The sequence below is a fragment of the Carassius carassius genome, chromosome 4 (genome assembly GCF_963082965.1).
Source record: "Carassius carassius chromosome 4, fCarCar2.1, whole genome shotgun sequence".
In the NCBI taxonomy this organism is placed as follows: Eukaryota; Metazoa; Chordata; class Actinopteri; order Cypriniformes; family Cyprinidae; genus Carassius; species Carassius carassius.
Window position 1 is genome coordinate 14,025,082 of NC_081758.1, and position 20,716 is coordinate 14,045,797.

Genomic DNA, 20,716 nt, shown 5'->3' on the forward strand with positions numbered 1-20,716 from the left:
TATATATATATATATATATAACGGCAAAAACCTTTATTACCATTATCATCACCAAGCATGAAGCAAAACTGAAGTTTCAAATAGAAAAAACACACAGAGTCCTTTGTGATCTAAATATTTAAGAGAAAAGAATCAATAAATAGCATTTCCAGTAAGAAAACATTTGAAAACACAGATGCTGTCTGCTTTTTGTATGTACTGATTTTACTTCTGTTGAGAGAGAATTTATCAATTGTCCATGCGTTTGAATTAACAGTTTTTGTTCAAATTTGGCACACATTACACTGCTGACCAGCCTAAACACATTCTTGTGAGAGTATTTTTCCAATATTGATACTTTTTTAAACATTGCTTAATACATTTCATTTAAACACATTCCATCTAATTTAAGCAGGCACAAAAAGTGTTAAAGAATCAATAATGGTTGTTTGAAATGGTCTCATAATATTCAATCAGACATTGACTTTCTGGCATTTTTCAGGAAATAAATAACTAGAGTAATATAGAAATAATCTTAGTGTTTTTACGTGATATGGAATACGTAAATGCACTGAAGTGTTAAATAATTGGGACATTTTTAAGGTTTCGTTGGTTGTCTCTCTGAGTGACAAACTACAACTTTTCAACAGAACAGATTCAATTTATTTTCATACTTCAGGTTTGACGTTTTACCAACACGTATTACAAATTATTACGTCTTTAAAATTATTTGTGGGAAAACCAAACATTTAAAAAAAAATACTTTGTAAGTATATCAATATATAAGTATATCAATATATAGATTTGGGTAATAATACTCTCTATAAAGATTAGCAGCTACACTTGTACTCTTAGCAAAAATTTAGCATACTAAAAAACAATTTCAGTTTCAGTGCAAGATTGCAAACCTGCACTCTGTAAGCAACTTCAAAAACTGAGTTCGGTCTATATGACACAAATTGTAAGGAAAAGAGACGTTGTTTGAGACTTGAAGGTTTGTGTATGTGTGTATGTGTATTAAACTGATTATGATATGCTGGTTGTATTGAGAGCGAGAACCTGACTGTGTGAACACTTACAGAACTGTGTGTGTTTGTATATTTAGAAACTCTGTGAAGGGAGAACTGGACCAGGAAAATAAAAGTGCATCTGTGCCCTCATCTTCATCTTCCTCTTCCCTTCTTCCAGTGAAAAATTAAGTCTCAAAGTACTTATATATCTGAGATACATATTGCATGACACTTTGCCAGTCCGGTCGGTCTGTGTGCATCAATTCATCAATGTCCTAAAGAGAGAGCAGATGTAGAAGTTTAGATGCAGGAAATACTTTTGCACATTTTCATGCACATTTCTTTAACTATAAGAGCTTAAACATTGTTTTTTTTAACTCTTGCCTTAGACTTGCATTCTACTATAAAAATCCATCTTGAAAATATTATAATTTAATTAAATATGATGATCTAAAAATTAAGTATTCATATGTACTGTTTGAAAATGTTTTATAACAGTTTTTCTTACAGTTGTGTCATTTCCATCACAACAAACCATTCTGGCCACAATCAAGCTATCCAAGACTTAGATGAGTTTATCTCTTCTTTGGAACAGATTTTTGGAGAAATTCAGAATTGCCTTATTTGCTCACTAATGGATCCAATGGATGCAGTGGATGGGTGCCGTCAGAATAAGAGTCCAAACATCACAATAATCCACAAGTAAAACACATAACTCCAGTGAAGTGAAAAAAACCCCTGCATGTTTGTAATTAACAAATCCATCATAATCGTGTTTTTAAAATTAAATCTTTGCTTCTATCCATAATATTGTCTTCTCCAATGAAAAAGAGATCTCATCTGAGGACAACAGGGGATGGACTTTTACACTTAAAGTTAAGATGCTTTAATGGTGTATTTGTTTCTTGAGAACATGCAGCTTTTCACTTCACAAGATGTTAATTGATTGACTGGAGTCGTGTGGATTACTTGAGGATTATTGTGATGTTTTTATCAGCTGTCTGGACTCTCATTCTGACGGCACCCATTCACTGCAGATGATCCTTTGGTGAGAAAGTGATGTAATGCTGAATTTCTCCAAATCTGTTCCAGTGAAGAAACACCCTCATCTATTTATTTATTATGTTTGAAATGGCATTTTCATCACAAAATGATATAAACAAAACATAATTTGAGATGTAGTAGAAATGACACTGGTGAAACTGTTCAAAATGACAAAAAACAAATAACAGACAAAAATAGAGTTCTCCTGGGATGCATGTATATACACATACTATTGTACACTGTTACATGCACTAAACAGAGTGTGAATAGTAAGTTTTATTTTCTTAAAGTCCTTATATTTTGAAGAAACTTCCTCATAAATAATGTATAGATGATACTGTATATGCAGTTGATTGCACTAAATGAACAAGATCACACTTTACACATTATATATTGCGTTACATAATTAAAACCCCAAAAGGACAAGGGTAGACAAGTTTTATTCATGAACCGCCAGAGGTTGTGTCATTCATAAACTATATTCAATCCTCCTCTAAGAAAGCAAATCAACTGGATGTTTGATTTTCCAGTCATTTGTTGATGTTGTTGGGGGGAGATTTGGGGATGACTGTTTAAGACAACAGTGCAAAGACCATCACTTTAGCATCATAACCAGTAAGAGGTCACAATAATTACGTCTAAGACCCAGCTGCATCACATCCACACACACATATTTTGGTAAGGAAGTTAATAAAGATCTCAGCTGGAGTTCTCAAATTCTCACACTATCCACCAGAGACATTCACATAGTATATATGTGGAGTGTAAAAATTATTAGAGGTTGTTATTTTAAAGGCTTGCCAAACAAGTACCACAGAACTAAAGGAATAGTTCACCCAAAAGAACCTTGTGTGTGTACCGTCTCTATAAAAACAACTGCTTGGTAATGTTGACTGTCTTTATATTTACATCACAGTTCCCTCCTTATGTCTACAGTATGTTGGGTGAAGTGAGCTCCTGACTGTGGCATTTCCCTGTCAGAGTATCTATGGGTGTGTAGGAACCTAGAGAATCATTAAACATTTACAGGTCATTTTAAAAGCCCAGAGGGTGGTGAGGCATTTGGACACATTCTCCTGTTTTTCCAAACGCCTCTTTCTCACTACACTCCAGCTTAACCATGTAAAGCTTACTGTGTGATATTTGATAACAAATTCTAAGGTCTCTAAATAAATCTCTTGTATTTAATCTGTAACAGGCCGTTTTATTATAATTGTAAAAATGCTCACTTTCAGATACCTTCAGGTATCATTCCTACTTCTGCACAAAGCAGTCAAAAAATTAGCAACAATGTATAAAGTCATGTGAAAGAGAAAGTAAACCCTCTTTAAATTCTATAGTTTTGTGTATCAGGACATAATAAAATAAATCCAACTATTCCTTAGCAAGTCTTAAAATTATGTAAATAAGTTATTATTTATTAATTGCTATTATTTATTTAACAAAACTAAAGCCAAAATGGAGACGCCATGTGATTATTTTCTTCTTCAGCCATTCTGTTGTAGATTTGCTGGTGTGCTTGGAAATATTGTCCTGTTGCATGACCCAGTCTCAGTCTAGCTTTAGCTATAGGACAGATGGCCCCACATCTGACTCCAGAATACTTTGGCATAGAGGAAGAGTTCATGGTCGACTCAATGGTCATGACCCTTCCACCACCATGGTTGACAGTTGGTATGAGGTGTTCATGCTGATATGACGTGCATAATGGCCAAACATCTCCATTTTGGTCTGTCCAGAGGACAGTGTTCCAGAAGTCTTGTGTTTTGTTCAGATGCAACTTCTCAAACCTTCTCGCTTTTTAGAGAGAAGAGGCTTTCCACCCTTTCAAACAAGACATATTTGGTCAGTCTTTTTTTAATTGTATAAACTTTAACATGTTAACCAAGGCCTGTAGAGTCTGAGATGTAGCTCTTGGGTTTTTTGCAATTTCTATGAGCATTGCAAGGTCCTACATTGGGGTGAATTTGCTGGGATGTCCATTCCTAGGAAGATTGGCAACTGCCTTGAATATTTTCCACTTGTGAATAAACTTCTTCAATGTAGAATTATGGACTTCAGATTGTTTGGAAATAACCTTTTAAAACTATTCAGATTGATGGGCAGCAACAATTGCTTCTCTAGAATTATTGCTAACATCTTTAGCATTGTTAACACACACCTGAATTCTCATGAGCAGTTAACTGCAAAAACTTCAAAAATTAAGCAAAGGCATTTGATCCAGAAAGCAAGGTTAAAGGGTTAGTTCACCCAAAAATCAAAATTATGTCATTAATAACTCACCCTCATGTCGCTCCAAACCCCTGAGACCTCCGTTCATCTTCGGAACACAGTTTTAAGGTTTTTTTTAGATTTAGTCCGAGAGCTCTCAGTCCCTCCATTGAAGCTGTGTGTACAGTCGTGGCCAAAGGTTTTGAGAATTACATAAATATTAGTTTTCAAAAGGTTTGCTGCTAAACTGCTTTTAGATCTTTGTTTCAGTTGTTTCTGTGATGTACTGAAATATAATTACAAGCACTTCATACGTTTCAAAGGCTTTTATCGACAATTACATGACATTTATGTAAAGAGTCAGTATTTGCAGTGTTGGCCCTTATTTATAAGGACCTCTGCAATTCGACTGGGCATGCTCTCAATCAACTTCTGGGCCAAATCCTGACTGATAGCAACCCATTCTTTCATAATCACTTCTTGGAGTTTGTCAGAATTAGTGGGTTTTTGTTTGTCCACCCACCTCTTGAGGATTGACCACAAGTTCTCAATGGGATTAAGATCTGGGGAGTTTCCAGGCCATGGACCCAAAATTTCAACATTCTGGTCCCCGAGCCACTTAGTTATCACTTTTGCCTTATGGCACGGTGCTCCATCGTGCTGGAAAATGCATTGTTCTTCACCAAACCGTTGTTGGATTGTTGGAAGAAGTTGCTGTTGGAGGGTGTTTTGGTACCATTCTTTATTTGTGGCTTTGTTTTTGGGCAGAATTGTGAGTGAGCCCACTCACCTTGGATGAGAAGCAACCCCACACATGAATGGTGTCAGGATGCTTTACTGTTGGCATGACACAGGACTGATGGTAGCGCTCACCTTTTCTTCTCTGGACAAGCCTTTTTCTAGATGCCCCAAACAATCGGAAAGGGGCTTCATCGGAGAATATGACTTTGCCCCAGTCCTCAGCAGTCCATTCACTATACTTTCTGCAGAAGATCAATCTGTCCCTGATGTTTTTTTTGGAGAGAAGTGTTTTCTTTGCTGCCCTTCTTGACACCAGGCCATCTTCCAAAAGTCTTGGCCTCACTGTGCGTGCAGATGCACTCACACCTGCCTGCTGCCATTCCTGAGCAAGCTCTGCACTGGTGGCACTCCGATCCCGCAGCTGAATCCTCTTTAGGAGACGATCCTGGTGCTTGCTGGACTTTATTGGATGCCCTGAAGCCTTCTTTACAAGAATTGAACCTCTTTCCTTGAAGTTCTTGATGATCCTATAAATTGTTGATTTAGGTGCAATCTTAGTAGCAACAATATCCTTGCCTTTGTAGCCATTTTTATGCAACGCAATGATGGCTGCACATGTTTCTTTGCAGGTCACCATGGTTAACAATGGAAGAACAATGATTTCAAGCATCACCCTCCTTTTAAGATGTCAAGTCTGCCATTCTAACCCAATCAGCCTGACATAATGATCTCCAGCCTTGTGCTCGTCAACATTCTCACCTGAGTTAACAAGACGATTACTGAAATGATCTCAGCAGGTCCTTTAATGACAGCAATGAAATGCAGTGGAAAGGTTTTTTTGGGATTTAGTTCATTTTCATGGCAAAGAAGGACTATGCAATTTATCTGATCACTCTTCATAACATTCTGGAGTATATGCAAATTGCTATTATAAAAACTTAAGCAGCAACTTTTCCAATTTCCAATATTTATGTAATTCTCAAAAATTTTGGCCACGACTGTACGGTATACTGTCCATGTCCAGAAAGGTAAGAAAAACATCATCAAAGTACTCCATGTGACATCAGAGGGTCAGTTAGAATTTTTTGAAGCATCGAAAATACATTTTGTTGCAAAAATAGCAAAAAACTTACCATAACACTAGCACAGAATCAGTTCAGAATCAGTCACCAAAAAAAACTATTCAGTTCAGATGCCCTGTGTGTCAGTCTGTTTCACGCTGAATCACACATGCGCAGTATCATCAGCTCCTCGGTTCTCAAATCGGACGCGTCTGACAGAAACGGTTCTTGAATCGTGAACGAGTCAATCATTCTTTCGTTATCTGGCTCGGCTCGGTGTTCATCTTCAGTTCTCTCTTCACAGCAGTTCATTCAGTGTACTGTTTGAGTAAATGAATTACTCCGGGATATTGGTTTGTTTGAACTCAGAGGGAGTGTCAGCCAAATTAAAAAAGTTAACAGCTTAAGTCATTTGTTGATTAATGCGTATTGGACATGCGAACCGTTTAAAACTATTCAGTTCAATTTGGTGAACTGGTTCAAAAAGATCCGTAAAGTCGTAGTTTTTGCTATTTTTGGACCAAAATGTATTTTCGATGCTTCAAAAAATTCTAACTGACCCTCTGATGTCACATGGACTACTTTGATGATGTTTTTCTTACCTTTCTGGACATGGACAGTATACCGTACACACAGCTTCAATGGAGGGACTAAGAGCTCTCGGACTAAATCTAAAATATCTTAAACTGTGTTCCGAAGATGAACGGATTTTTGGGTGAACTAAGCCTTTAACTTACCGTCACATACTGTATACCCTGAACTCTTACTTGAGGTATGTTGGTTCCAAAAACGTAAGACATTCTCAACAGAGCAACAAATCGATGAGTCACTAAAACCAATGGTAAGAAAAGGTGTGCCGTGCTTCATTTGTTCAATGGTCATTTACATACTTAGTGCATATTGCCACCTAATAGATGGTTGTGCAATCATTTAGATTTAAAAAAATTTATATATATAAATCACTGATGCAGATCCACAATGTGTGAGATGACAATAAAAATAATAAATATATTAGAATAAAATAAACATTACCTTGTTATAATACTGTTTTATAATATATATATATATACTAGTGCGCACTTCAAATGGGCACTTTGGAGTCCATGCACTTCACTTTGGGACACAGCTATAGAGAGAGAGAGAGAGAGAGAGAGAGAGGGCGAGTTATGTGATATGTTAATTTTATAAGTTATATGTAAGGTAATATTATTCTAATATGTTATTATATTTATTGTTATATATTGTATATATATATACATACACATACATATATATATATATATACATATATATATATATATATATATATACACACACATATATATATATATATATATATTAGTGCTGTCAATCGATTAAAAACTTTAACTAGATTAATCACACATTTTTTCTGTGATTAATCGCAATAAAAAAAGAAATGTTTTTGTACGTTTTTAATATATTTTTTAATGTAATAATTTCACAGTTAATCAAATTAATGTAGAAACAACATAAAGACAGTATATTTTAAATAATTGTTTAAATGGCATCTTTTTATGAATGAAGGCCAGTATTACTGATATTAATACAGCTACTGATTTTTTTCTATTTTTTTACATTTATTATTAGGCTTCAAAAATATAACAGTTTTTAATTTAAGTAAACTTAAAACAATGCTAACATAAACCCATAATAAATGTCATGTTTACTCCTGCTCTTCCTGTCTTAACAGTTAGGAAATATACAGAAATTTAATAAAGTTATCAAAGTTATATGCAGTCTGCACTGCATAAACTATAAATTAAATAGTTAATCCTTATTAAAGCTACAAAAGTTATTTAGTCAAGAGCAGCGAGTCATTTTCTCTGTTCCCTTTGTTCTTTAACTTTACTGACAGGAAGCTTTATTGGCTGCTGTCCCTTTAAGAGCAGACAGACACGCGGATCTCACCGTTTATATACTGTCTATGGATCTCGCCTCATTCTCTCACAACTCTTTTTGTTCATTTTAGACTTTATATAAATCATTTAAGATTGCTCTTTTGAGGATAATCGACAAAACTAGCACTTTGGGATGTTTATTGTTAGTTCAAGCGCTTAAGAGAACTGGATTCTGGCGCCCTGTCTATGCATTGTGTGTGTGTGTGTGTGTGTGTGTGTGTGTACGTGTGTATGTGTCACATAAGGGCATTCACAGACAGCGCATTCTCTTTTGTCTTGCCGTGCTTGAAATGTTTAAAAGCATTTAAATGAATAAGAGCGTGATCATATAATGTAAAGCTAGCCAACGGATGGCAGAAAATACGGATGCTGCGTTAATTGCGTTAAATATTTTGACACGTTAAACCAGACAAAAATTAATCGCATGCGTTAACGCGTTAACGTTGACAGCACTAATATATATGTATATGTATATATGTATATAAGTAATAGATATATACAATATATAACAATAAATATAATAACATATTAGAATAATATTACCTTACATATAACTTATAAAATTAACATATCACATAACTCGCCCTCTCTCTCTCTCTCTCTCTCTCTATAGCTGTGTCCCAAAGTTAAGTGCATGGACTCCAAAGTGCGCATTTGAAGTGCGAATGCGTCACAGGAGCGCGACGAAGGGTGTCCCAAACTGAAGTGTGTGGACTCCGAAGTGCGGATGTGAAATGCGATTGCGTCACAGCGTCACGACGTAAGCTGTCCCAAAGTCAGAATGCGCACTTCGAAGGGCGTATTTGAAGTGTGAATGCGTCACAGCCGTGCGACGAAGGCTGACGAATTTTGAAAGCGACTTCAAATGCGCCCTTCAGTTCCCATGAAAATGAAGTGTACATCTATGGACACTTCGCACCCTACCATATCCCAGAATCACTTGCGTGCATATGACGACGGTGGCAGGTGAGAGTTCTGTGGAGGACTTCACATTAATATGTAAGTAGGCTATTGTATTTTCATTCACTCAAATACCTAGCGAAAGTGTTAAGTGTTTTTTTTTTTATTTAATTTTTTTTACATAAAGCCCCAAAACAATAAGAAAGCCGCTATATAAGACAATGGTCTTTCTCTTCGTTGTGTTTTTGAAGTGCTGTCATGCAAGACATGTCTACAAATGTTTTAACCAAACTTTAGCACTGCAGTATTTTGTATGCATGGCCTGCTGTGTCATATTTTCTAATGTTAAGATTACAAACCAGTCTTTATATTTTTTATAAGTGTTTCCATTTTCTCTTGTTTTATTACAATTCTGGAGTGAGTGAGCCTGCTGGGAAAGACTTAAAAATACAAAGTTAATTGTACTTTTGTTTTTGTTTTTTGCTGAAATTCATTGTGCTGTTGTTGTTAACAGGCATGGTCTATTTGCTAAGTGTCCCAGGACAGGTGAGGGAGCGAGTGGAGCTGCTCAGGGAGGACATCAAACTCCAGAGAGAGAGAGAAGAGCGCAAGTTTTCTCTTCTTAAGAGAATGCATAACAAATACATTCTTCATTAGCCAAGAGATTACAGTTTTTCAATATATATTTTTTAAATGTCATAATGTCAATGGAATAACCTAATTTCTCTAGTTTATTTTTGTGATGCAATTTAAAAATGAAATGCATAATTTGTATACATTTTTATTTTTTAGTGTGTAATTTATTCATAAATAAGCCTGAGTACTTTCTGTACATTTTGTATTTTTGTTTTTCATATTCACGTGTAAATAAAAGAGAAGTACTCGTGTACATTGTAATTTTTTTTTAATGCAGCTTATACATTTTTCCACAAAACATTCTATGTATTTATTTTTTTGTCTTGTAAATTTTATTTTTACACATTAAAACAAATTGTTCTATACATAACTGAAAGTACTTTATACAACCATTTACTGCATAGCTTAGGTTTAACATCAGAAAAACAACATCAGTTTGAGCCCAGCGCTGCCTCCATGTGTTCTGGGGTCTTCAGGAGGTCAATCTCTTGGTGAATGGTCTTCAGCTACTCGGAGGATAATGGGGTGACAGTGGAAAGAGGCACATGTCAAACTCTCTGGAGAGCATCTTTATGATGTGCCACTGGCAAACAGATCAGAAACACCAGGGTCTGGATTGTGGCACCCATCACTGTTGGCGTTCACTTCTCAGAAGTTCCACTGTCAGGGCCTCGCTGCTCAGCACAAAACCTTTAAAACCTGTCCAGTGTTGGTACATTCAGCTCTATCCTTCAGTACAGGGGTCTGCTCTGATTTAGGGAAGGAAGGAAAAAGAAATTGTCTAGAGCTATGACAACATAATTAGTACACAAAATATTGAGATACTTTAGTAAACTATAATAACTACTAATACCATATTGGGGAAAAACTACTATTTGTCATATTTAAAACCTTAGAAAGGCTAGAAAGGCTCAGCTAAAGGGACAGTTCACCCAAAAATAAAAATTCCAAACCTGGAACAACTTAAGTGTGAGTAAATGCTTACAGAATTTTCATTTTTGGCTGAACTGTCCTTTAAGTAAAAGTATTATCTTGCATACTCTAATATACTTAAGGTATTGAGAGTAAAACTGTTGGGTAGTTTAATCTACAACAATACATCATGTTGTAAAAGACCATATTTTTGTAGTGCTGCTGTCCTGTGAGAAAGAAAAAAAAACTTAGTACTTTATATTTGTACGAGTATACTTTACGAATGTACTTTCTTACCATTTTAAAAATGAAAGTAAAAACATTTCTTGTGAGAATATTAATACATTATTGTAACTATATGAAAGACTGCATCTGCAGGACTGGGACCGGTCAAACAGAGCACTGTCAGCGGTCACAGATGCCACTGAACATTAAGCTGTACTATGCTAAAAAAAAAAAAAAAAAAAAAAAAAATGATACTCAGTTTATTCCGTTTTATTTTCATGGTTAACTGCCTTAAAAAATCTGGGTTGCAAACCGGTCTACATATGATCACCTTGGTCAAGACAATAAACTACATAAAATTGCACCTTTGTAAGATATCAGTCAGCACTTTAACTGCTATGTGTGTTCGTGTATTTTGTAGTTTTTCATATGTATCATTACATTACCGTATTCAAGTAAGCTCCAAGTCAGTACCTGCATTTAAAGTTGTAATCAAACAAAGGACGCAGCAAACCAGTGTAATTTACCTTGCCTCGGTCTTGGCAAACCCTGAGGTACATCACCTTCTCCACTTTGAAGTAAAACATAAAAACAAAAACGAGCAGTTCTGGCTCCACCTCTCCTGACAGGATTGTCCTCTCGTCAGCTCTCCTCTCGCACCGTTGCTATGCGACAAAGCGCTAATCGGAAACACCTGGTGGTGGAATTAGGAAATTCTGCGAAGGCGTAGCATCTCACGCACTTCAGAGGGCCCTTCGCGCACTTCGGAGACCGGTCTTCGAAGTCCGTGGCCTTCGAAGTGCGTACACTCAACTTTGGAACACAGCTTATATATACATACATAGTATATTTTATAACTATATTGTAATCATATACAAACCCGATTCCAAAAAAGTTGGGACACTGTACGAATTGTGAATAAAACCAGAATGCAATGATGTTGAAGTTTCAAATTTCAATATTTTATTCAGAATACAACATAGATGACATATCAAATGTTTAAACTGAGAAAATGTATAATTTTAAGGGGAAAATAAGTTGATTTTAAATTTCATGGCATCAACACATCTCAAAAAAGTAGGGACAAGACCATGTTTACCACTGAGTGGCATCCCCTCTTCTTTTTATAACAGTCTACAAACGTCTGGGGGCTGTGGAGACAAGTTGCTCAAGTTTAGGAATAGGAATGTTATCCCATTCTTGTCTAATACAGGCTTCTAGTTGCTCAACTGTCTTAGGTCTTCTTTGTCGCATCTTCCTCTTTATGATGCGCCAAATGTTTTCTATGGGTGAAAGATCTGGACTGCAGGCTGGCCATTTCAGTACCCGGATCCTTCTTCTACGCAGTAATTGATGCAGTATGTGGTCTGGCATTGTCATGTTGGAAAATGCAAGGTCTTCCCTGAAAGAGATGAAGTCTGGATGGGAGCATATGTTATTCTAGAACTTGGATATCCCTTTCAGCATTGATGGTGCCTTTCCAGATGTGTAAGCTGCCTATGCCACACGCACTAATCGCCTCAGCATTGAGGGATTTGGTGATCCTCTGCCCATCTTGACTTCTGAGAGACACTGCCACTCTGAGAGGCTCTTTTTATATTCAATAATGTTGCCAATTGACCTTATAAGTTGCAAATTGGTCCTCCAGCTGTTCCTTATACGTACATTTAACTTTTCTAACCTCTTATTGCTACCTGTCCCAACTTTTTTGTAATGTGTAGCTCTCATGAAATCCAAAATGAGCCAATATTTGGCATGACATTTCTAAATGTCTCACTTTCAACATTTGATATGTTATCTATATTCTGTGTCGAATAAAATAAATGTTTATGAGATTTGTAAATTATTCCATTTCTTTTTTTACTCACAATTTGTATAGTGTCCCAACTTTTTTGGAATCGTTGGACAGCCGTTTTCTGAATGAATACATGACACACTGATAAACTCACATTATTGTCTTTTTGCGCTTCCTGCAGCTTACCTTTATAATTATAATAAGCACGCACACTATTTTCGCCGCGACTTTGACTGCCACTCAGATTCACGTTTTTAATGTGGCGTGTTTTTGAACAGTTACTCTTAAAATAGCCTGTCTCAAGCTGCAGCAATGTTTCGTTCATTTTTATGCCGTGTTTTTGAGCTCTCATATGAGTGAATGCTTCTGGTATGTGAGTCCACGCTTGTACAGCAAATGCGTCCTGTGCGTTCATATGCGCTGAATACTGCCAAAGATTGTCGTATTTATAAGCTTAAATTATAAGCATCCAATTAAAGCTCCCTATCTGACTCGTTTTAGAGTTGCTACTGAGTTTTGAAGTCAGCAAAAAGTAGCGTCACACGTTTACATTAACAGTCATTGCTGTCACTTCAGAAAACTTGTGCACATTCCTAGTCCTACTATGTGTCATATGTAGCTGTTGTTGTAATGCTTAAATATAACAATTAATTTGAAATAACCCAATCAATTAATTAAAAAATTCTTACTGTTTGGGATTTAAGACAAGTCTGGGGCTGTCCTAAATTTAAGAATTTATTTACGATGATATTTGATGAAGATTCTTTTCAAGAATTTGAATTCTTCTTCGGTTTTGTCTTAAGAACAATCTTAAGAAAAAAAGATAAGATGGATTTTTGGGAATACAAAATATTCTTAACTTTTTTCTAAAGTTAAAAAATAAGAAGAAAGAGGCAGTTAAGAATAAATTTATTCTTAAGAATCCAGCCCATGCTTTCTGAAATACCCCCCGGAAGCCAGACCTATAAAATACAAATGGCTGCACCCATTCTTACTGGAAGAGTAAGGTGGATATGTAAGCAGTATGGGTGTATTTATTTTTCACACGTCTTCTCCTTTTTGGCCTAGTTTTTACAAAATAATGATAGAGTGTAATATGAATACCATAGAATTCAAAGAGTGTATACCTGTACTTAATTTTTTCTCTTGACTGAATATCAGAATATTGTATTATGTATTGTTTTCAATAAAGGCAACTGATATAAACACAAGCACACTGTAAGACTCCATCAGTTGGTGACTGTCTATATGTCAGCTGTCTAGTGACTTGAAAGCATTTCTGGAGTGATAACCAATACGAGAGAAGATGGTTGATCTAGCATGTTTCATCGCTACTGCAGTGATGGAACGATGCAGGAAAATTTGATCCTTTTTTTTTTGACCTTATACAAGGACACTAAAGAAAACTGATGCACAGAAGAATGCGACTGCTAATCTAATTTACTGAAAAACATGGAGTATGAATGGTCAGTTCATTAGAAGATAAAAAAGTAATAAAATAAAACAATTCCATGAGACAGATTTTCAAATGAATTTCTTTAAGATTTTGTATGTTATTTACGTATGATTCAGGAAAGATGATCACACCTGCCTGGTAAAAGTAATTATATTTTACTTGTGGAGACTTACTAACTAAAATACCGTATTTTTCGGACTATAAGTCGCATCAGTCCAAAAATACGTCATGATGAGGAAAAAAACATATATAAGTCGCACTGGACTATAAGTTGCATATATTTAGAACCAAGAACCAACTTATTGCGACTTATTTATCAAAATTAATTTGACGAACCGAGAGAAATGAACTAATAGAAATGAACCAAGAGAAAACATTACCATCTCCAGCCGCGAGAGGGCGCTCTATGCTGTTCAGTGTAGGCTACAGGGGCACTGAGCAGCATAGAGCGCCCTCTCGCGCCTGGAGACGGTAATGTTTTCTCTTGGTTCATTTCTCTTAGTTCATTTCTCTCGGTTCATGTCAAATTAATCTTGATAAGTCGCACCTGACTATAAGTCGCAGCACCAGCCAAACTATGAAAAAAAGTGTGACTTATAGTCCGGAAAATACGGTAATCAGCATTCTGAAGCTCCATTGATTTAACTGGGTATTCTAGATTGTTTGTTTTTTTAACAATGGAAAATTCACAAAGCCTAAACTCACAAAGGCAAGAGCAAGAGGCAGTTGATTTGAATGATGTGTAAATATAGCTCTATACATCCCACTCGCCTCGACTGTTGAATTTACAGCCTGATCAACAGTCCATCTTTGGCTCACAGTTACAGTGTAGATGAAAATGACCTGTATTTAGATGTGCTCAGCTGTGTCAGTCACACAAAGCAGTAATTAAAGATGTGCAAATTACTCAGAGTGAAAGCCAAAGCCTACTTAGGGGTTTCTTTTGCTGTTTGCTGTAATCATTTAGTGTAATCATGCTTGTTTTATTATTCAGTATTCATTTATCTTTAGACTAATGAGTTATTTAAAATAATAAAATCCAATAAAAAAAAATCCACATAGGAGCCACCGTATTGAAATCATATCAGTGTTATTTTAGTATAACTGAGATACTATTTAGTTTTTATTGGAATGGTTTTTGTTTTTATACCTTCCATTTTTATCTTAATTTCAGTTTTAATAATTTTATTGTTTATTATTATTATTGAAATATGTCTATTATTTCAGCTCCAGTTTTATTTATTTTAAGTTAAGTTTAAGTTAAACTAAATTAAATGAGAAATGCTGCCTTGGAAGCTTGCTATATTAAATTAAGTTTAATTTTATTTCAAGTCATTTTTTTTTTTTTGTTAACTGGATCATTTAGATTTAGAATATTACTCACTTTAAAATAATAAAAAAATGATAAATTAAATTTAATAAAAAATGGAGGATGTGTGTGTGTCTGTGAACATAGACTCACCAGAGAGGGTTTGATACCAATGCTTTCAGCTGCTTCGAATGCCAGGGTGAGATTTCGCCCCTATAGGGAGAAAACAGCACTCTGTGAATATTATTTACAGTAGTGTCTAAACCCAGCTAAATTCTCTAGCGATGCTCTAGAGAGTGATGAAGCTTCCACACGAGGCCTTTCAGTAGCCTTGTCATTCACACCCAAAGAGGCTTTGTGAATAATTCAAAAGCATAATGTACCATCTCTTCCTGTAATCACTATTATACTTATAGCTGCAATTTGTCATACAGCTCTGAAGACCGTAGCTCTTTGCATGTTTGTGGGTGTGTGTATCAGGCACGTGCACACAGACATCAAAGGGGGCTTGAACACCTGCCCTTTTTCTTCTCAGAGTAGAAAGATTTTTCTGGGGAGTGTTTTTTTTATTATTATTTATTTTTTTTATATCAAATGAATATATGTATATGTGTGCTTGCGTGTTTCTGTTTGCACACAGCTTTCCCTGTCAGACAAATAAAAAATCGAATTATCAGGTCAGGTCAGGAAATGTTGAGACATGCTCTATACCTCCGCAGCACAGAACTGTAGCACACATTGATCAGCTGCACATCACAGTCACAGACAGGCAGAGAGCTGCAGAAATCAAGCCTTCTCTCCATTTCCTGTTGTGTTTGTCTTGCTGTGGAGGTGAGTGGTGATGAATAACAGACTAAGCTACCTGTCCCTCGAATTTACAGCTTATTATCCAAAAAGCAAAATAGTTAATTTGTCTTGCTAATAACATCTATGACTCATGAGAGCTACCATGATTGCTACCAAGGCCAAAGGAATTCCGTTTCTTAAAATGCATTTAGAATGATCACAAAATTCAAGATATAGGGGCAGAAATATATATATTTATATAATTTCATATAGTTAATCAGTATCACGCAAAGACCGATGTTTTTTCCACTAAAAAGCAGAATGATTATAAATGTGATACTGATTTTATACTGAAGGTTCAATAAACAAAAAATGTATATTAAGACACATTTTAGACACAATATTGACTGTGTTTGCTCTATTTTGCCAAAAAAGATAAGCCCCAGGCTGCTGACTTCAAAACTCAAGCTAGTGTCTACTACAGTGACTCCCAAATCAGGCAACCAACTGGACCTCATCTACACGCGCTGTTGCTCTGTGGACAATTCTTCAGTTGCTCCACTGCACACCTCAGACCACTTCCTCATTACTGCTAACCTAGCACTTACTCCTGAAGTGCCTCACACTCCAACGCAGGTCACCTTCCGATGGAACCTACGCTCACTCTCTCCATCTCGCCTATCTTCTGTGGTTTCATCCTCACTTCTTGCACTCTCTCAGTTTTCTGCTCTGGACACGAACAGCGCTACGGACACTCTTTGCTCCACTTTAACATCTTGCTTGCACAACTTTTGCCCACTGTTGTCTAGACCAGCACGCACCGCCCCATCTGCCCCCTGGCTGTCCGAGGTTCTGCGTGAACATCGCTCTTAACTCAGGGCTGCAGAGAAGAAATGGCAGAAATCAAGAAACTCTACCGACCTCAGTGTGTATCAGTCTCCTCTCTGTTCCTTCTCTGCAAATGTCTTCATGGCTAAAAAATCCTACTACCACAACAAAATTAACAACTGTTGTGACGCTCGGACACTCTTCAAGACTTTCTCTTCTCTTCTTAATCCGCCGCCACCACCTCCTCCATCGACTCTTACAGCGGACGACTTTGCAGCTTTCTTCACAAATAAGACAAGATCCATCAGTGACCAATTCTCCACACCGCAGACTGAGGACAACTTCACAATGACCGACGCACACTCTTTCTCCTCCTTCTCCCCACTCTCAGAGATGGACGTCTCCAAAGTTCTCCTGTCAAATCATCCTACTACTTGTCCACTTGATCCGATCCCCACTCACCTCCTTCAAGCGATCTCTTCTTCAGTCATACCTACGCTCACATTATCTTACATTATCAACTCCTCTCTTCACTCTGGAACATTTCCCTCAGCATTCAAGCAGGCTCGGGTAAGCCCACTGCTCAAGAAACCATCTCTAAATCCAGCGCTTCTTGAAAACTACAGACCGGTATCCCTTCTTCCATTCATTGCAAAGACACTTGAGCGAGCTGTGTTCAACCAGCTTTCTATGTTCTTTGTACAGAAGAACCTCCTGGACAGCAACCAATCTGGCTTCAAAAGTGGCCACACAACTGAGACTGCTCTGCTCTCGGTTACTGAAGCCCTGCGACTAGCAAGAGCAGCTTCAAAATCCTCGGTACTCATCTTACTGGACCTGTCTGCTGCTTTTGACACTGTTAATCACCAGATTCTCCTGTCCACCCTCAGAAAGATGGGCATCTCTGGAACAGCACTCCTGTGGGTTAAGTCCTACTTCTCTGACAGATCCTTTAGTGTGTCTTGGAGGGGTGATGTTTCAAAGTCACACCACCTTGCTACTGGGGTTCCTCAAGGCTCAGTACTTGGACCACTTCTCTTCTCCATCTACATGACATCATTAGGATCTGTCATTCAGAAGCATGGCTTTTCTTATCACTGCTATGCTGATGACACCCAACTCTACTTCTCATTCCAGCCAGATGACCCGACGGTAGCTGCTCGCATTTCAGCCTGAGTGACATTTCTAGCTGGATGAATGACCATCACCTTCAGCTTAACCTTACGAAGACAGAACTCCTGGTGATCCCAGCTAACCCATTGCTTGATCACAACTTCTCTATACAGCTGGGCTCATCAACCATTACTCCTTCGAGGTCAGCCAGAAACCTAGGAGTTGTGATGGATCATCAGTTAAGCTTCACAGACCACATTGCTACAACGACCCGGTCCTGCAGGTTTGCCTTATACAACATTAGGAAGATTAGACCCTTCCTGTCAGAGCAAGTAACCCAACTTCTTGTCCAAGCTCTTGTTCTCTCCAGACTGGACTATTGTAATGCTCTCCTGGCGGGCCTTCCTGCATGTACGGTCAAGCCTCTGCAGTTGATCCAGAATGCAGCAGCGAGGGTTGTCTTCAATGAACTGAAAAAAAGCTCATGTTACTCCACTCCTCATCAGGTTACACTGGCTACCAGTAGCCGCTCGCATCAAATTCAGGGTACTGATGCTTGCCTACAAGACGACCACTGGCACGGCACCAACTTACCTAAACTCACTGGTTAAATCTTATGTGCCCTCCAGAAGTTTGCACTCTGCAAGTGAACGACGCCTTGTGGTGCCATCCCAAAGAAGTTCAAAATCACTCTCACGGACCTTTTCCTGGACTGTGCCCAGCTGGTGGAATGACCTCCCAATCTCAATTCGTACAGCTGAGTCTTTACTCATTTTCAAGAAACATCTAAAGACTCATCTTTTTCGCCTGCACTTAACCAACTAACACTAGCACTTTTCCTTTTCTTGTCTTTTCATTTATATATAAAAAAAACTGGCTATGCCTTCTATACTAGACTAATTGAGACTTGTCATGGCACTTGTATACTGTAGTTGTTCTCTTGTTGACCTGACTGCTTCTATTGTTCTCATTTGTAAGTCGCTTTGGATAAAAGCGTCTGCTAAATGATTAAATGTAAATGTAAATATGTAAATAATATTTGACCTTTGATCGTCTCAGTCTGTAAAGATGAGCTCTTGTCCTTCAAGGCAGCTTGAAGTAAGCTTGTGTTACTGAATGACAATAATAACCCGCAACAAACTGTTGCACACTGTGACATGAAAAATTTGTATAGATGTTATTGGTTACTGGTGATGGGAAGTTCGGTTCTTTTCCACGAACCGGTTCTTTTGGACAGTTCGATTCAATAAACCGGTTGAAAAAACTGGTTCACCAGTTCTTTTACGTGAGATGTATAATATCATCCCAAAGATTCTGAGTTTAGTGACATGACCAAAATAAGTGTACCATAGTTTCTTCAGAACTCAAACAAAAAGAGCATGTAAGATCAATGTCAGATTTAAATCTTTGTATAAACTACTTTACAGGGTAGAACCTGTGTATGAGCTTAAAATAAATTTCTTTAACTTTGTCTGTGAAAAAGAATTTTTGCGGTAGAGACCAGATTTAATCACCGCGAGAGCTTTCCAATATGTGCGCCACTGAGTGGCGTCTGTACTTCCCGGTCAGAAAGCACCTGTCCATCAAAAGCTCACTATCCAATCAGAGTAGATCACTGTTAAGCCCGCCCCACGAGAGGTTTGTGTCAAAACACCAAACGAAAAACTGCTAAGCGTAAGCAAAATCTGTGGCAATGCATTCAGAATCCACGATTAGCGAAAACGAATCTTTGAAAAACATTAACAAAGAATGAAGCATATTTGAAGAGCCTGTTAAATTTGTGTTTTTCATCTTTTGTAATGGCATTTTTTTTTTCCTTTTATTGGGTTCATCTTGGGTCTGACAGAGAGTAACAATAACATGTTATATAGCATAAATAACAGATACATGTACACTCGTAATGGCATATTTTTGATAGTTTCTGAAAAAGTTACGTTCAGTTTTATAAAGTTAAGTTCATTTTTATTGAACCAAATGTAATTCTATAATAAAAGAAAGAAAAAAACAATTTTAACTTATTGGAAAATATTAATATCTGTCACTGCTGTGAACTGTGAACTGTTATGCTGGTTGAAAGTCTCTTCACATCCCGATAGCAATCATTAAGTTAAGTGGTCTAAATGTATTTATCTGTATTTATATATTCTGTGGAAGGTGTAGGACTAAGAAATGTTTGTCCAATCAAAATGCTTGGTCCGAACGTTTTAACTGGCTTTCCTAACTGCCTGCCTGTCATCAGTGCTTTCACGCACACTGTGCAGACAGAGCAAAAATGGCAGACAAACATCAACAACCCGGTCTTCCTTCCTGGTATTGTAGTAATTTTAAAGTTTTCTCACTGGTGAATGACACATGATTTAAGCCGTTTATTGTTATGCATGTTGTTTCTACACCTCGCCATGTGCCATCTGTTTATGTATTCTGTCAACACTAATCCATGAGAGCACATAATTCATTACATCTGGCAGGAAGCCTCGACTATTAACACCCTATGGTTGATTGCTAAATGTGTCAGGGACTAAGATCTGATTATCTACTAAGACAATTCACTAACCAATGTAAAAAAATACATGTGTGTGTTTGCGATTACCTTGTCTTGGCTGATGAGCTCTTGGTAAGGGATGTGTGCAGGCAGATAGGTGTGTAACAGAGCACAGAATGCCAGGCCATCACTCCAACTGCTGCTGAAGTTTGTCACATCTATATTCTACAAGAAGAAAGAGACAAGATTAAAAACACCATAAAATCGAAATGGGTGAATAGGTGCTTTGTGCCCTTTAGTGTATGTCTG

The 20,716-nt window shown here is 37.1% G+C and overlaps 2 protein-coding genes across 6 annotated transcripts in view; one reads left to right on the forward strand and one right to left on the reverse strand.

Moving 5' to 3' along the window:
- LOC132136647 (zinc finger SWIM domain-containing protein 7) overlaps positions 1 to 20,716 on the forward strand; it is a 68,076-nt gene that overhangs the window by 42,475 nt on the left and 4,885 nt on the right. The window lies entirely within an intron of this gene.
- Positions 246 to 20,716, reverse strand: part of LOC132136591 (cytospin-B-like) — a 137,104-nt gene continuing 116,633 nt past the window's right edge. For all 5 annotated transcript variants that reach the window (XM_059547251.1, XM_059547255.1, XM_059547253.1 and 2 more), the window contains exons 13-15: positions 20,516 to 20,632; positions 15,352 to 15,411; positions 246 to 1,264 (exon numbers count right to left, since the gene is read on the reverse strand). In XM_059547251.1, the coding sequence (XP_059403234.1) occupies positions 1,175 to 1,264; positions 15,352 to 15,411; positions 20,516 to 20,632 (267 nt within the window). In that variant the 3' untranslated portion in view covers positions 246 to 1,174. The remainder of the gene's footprint in view (positions 1,265 to 15,351; positions 15,412 to 20,515; positions 20,633 to 20,716) is intronic.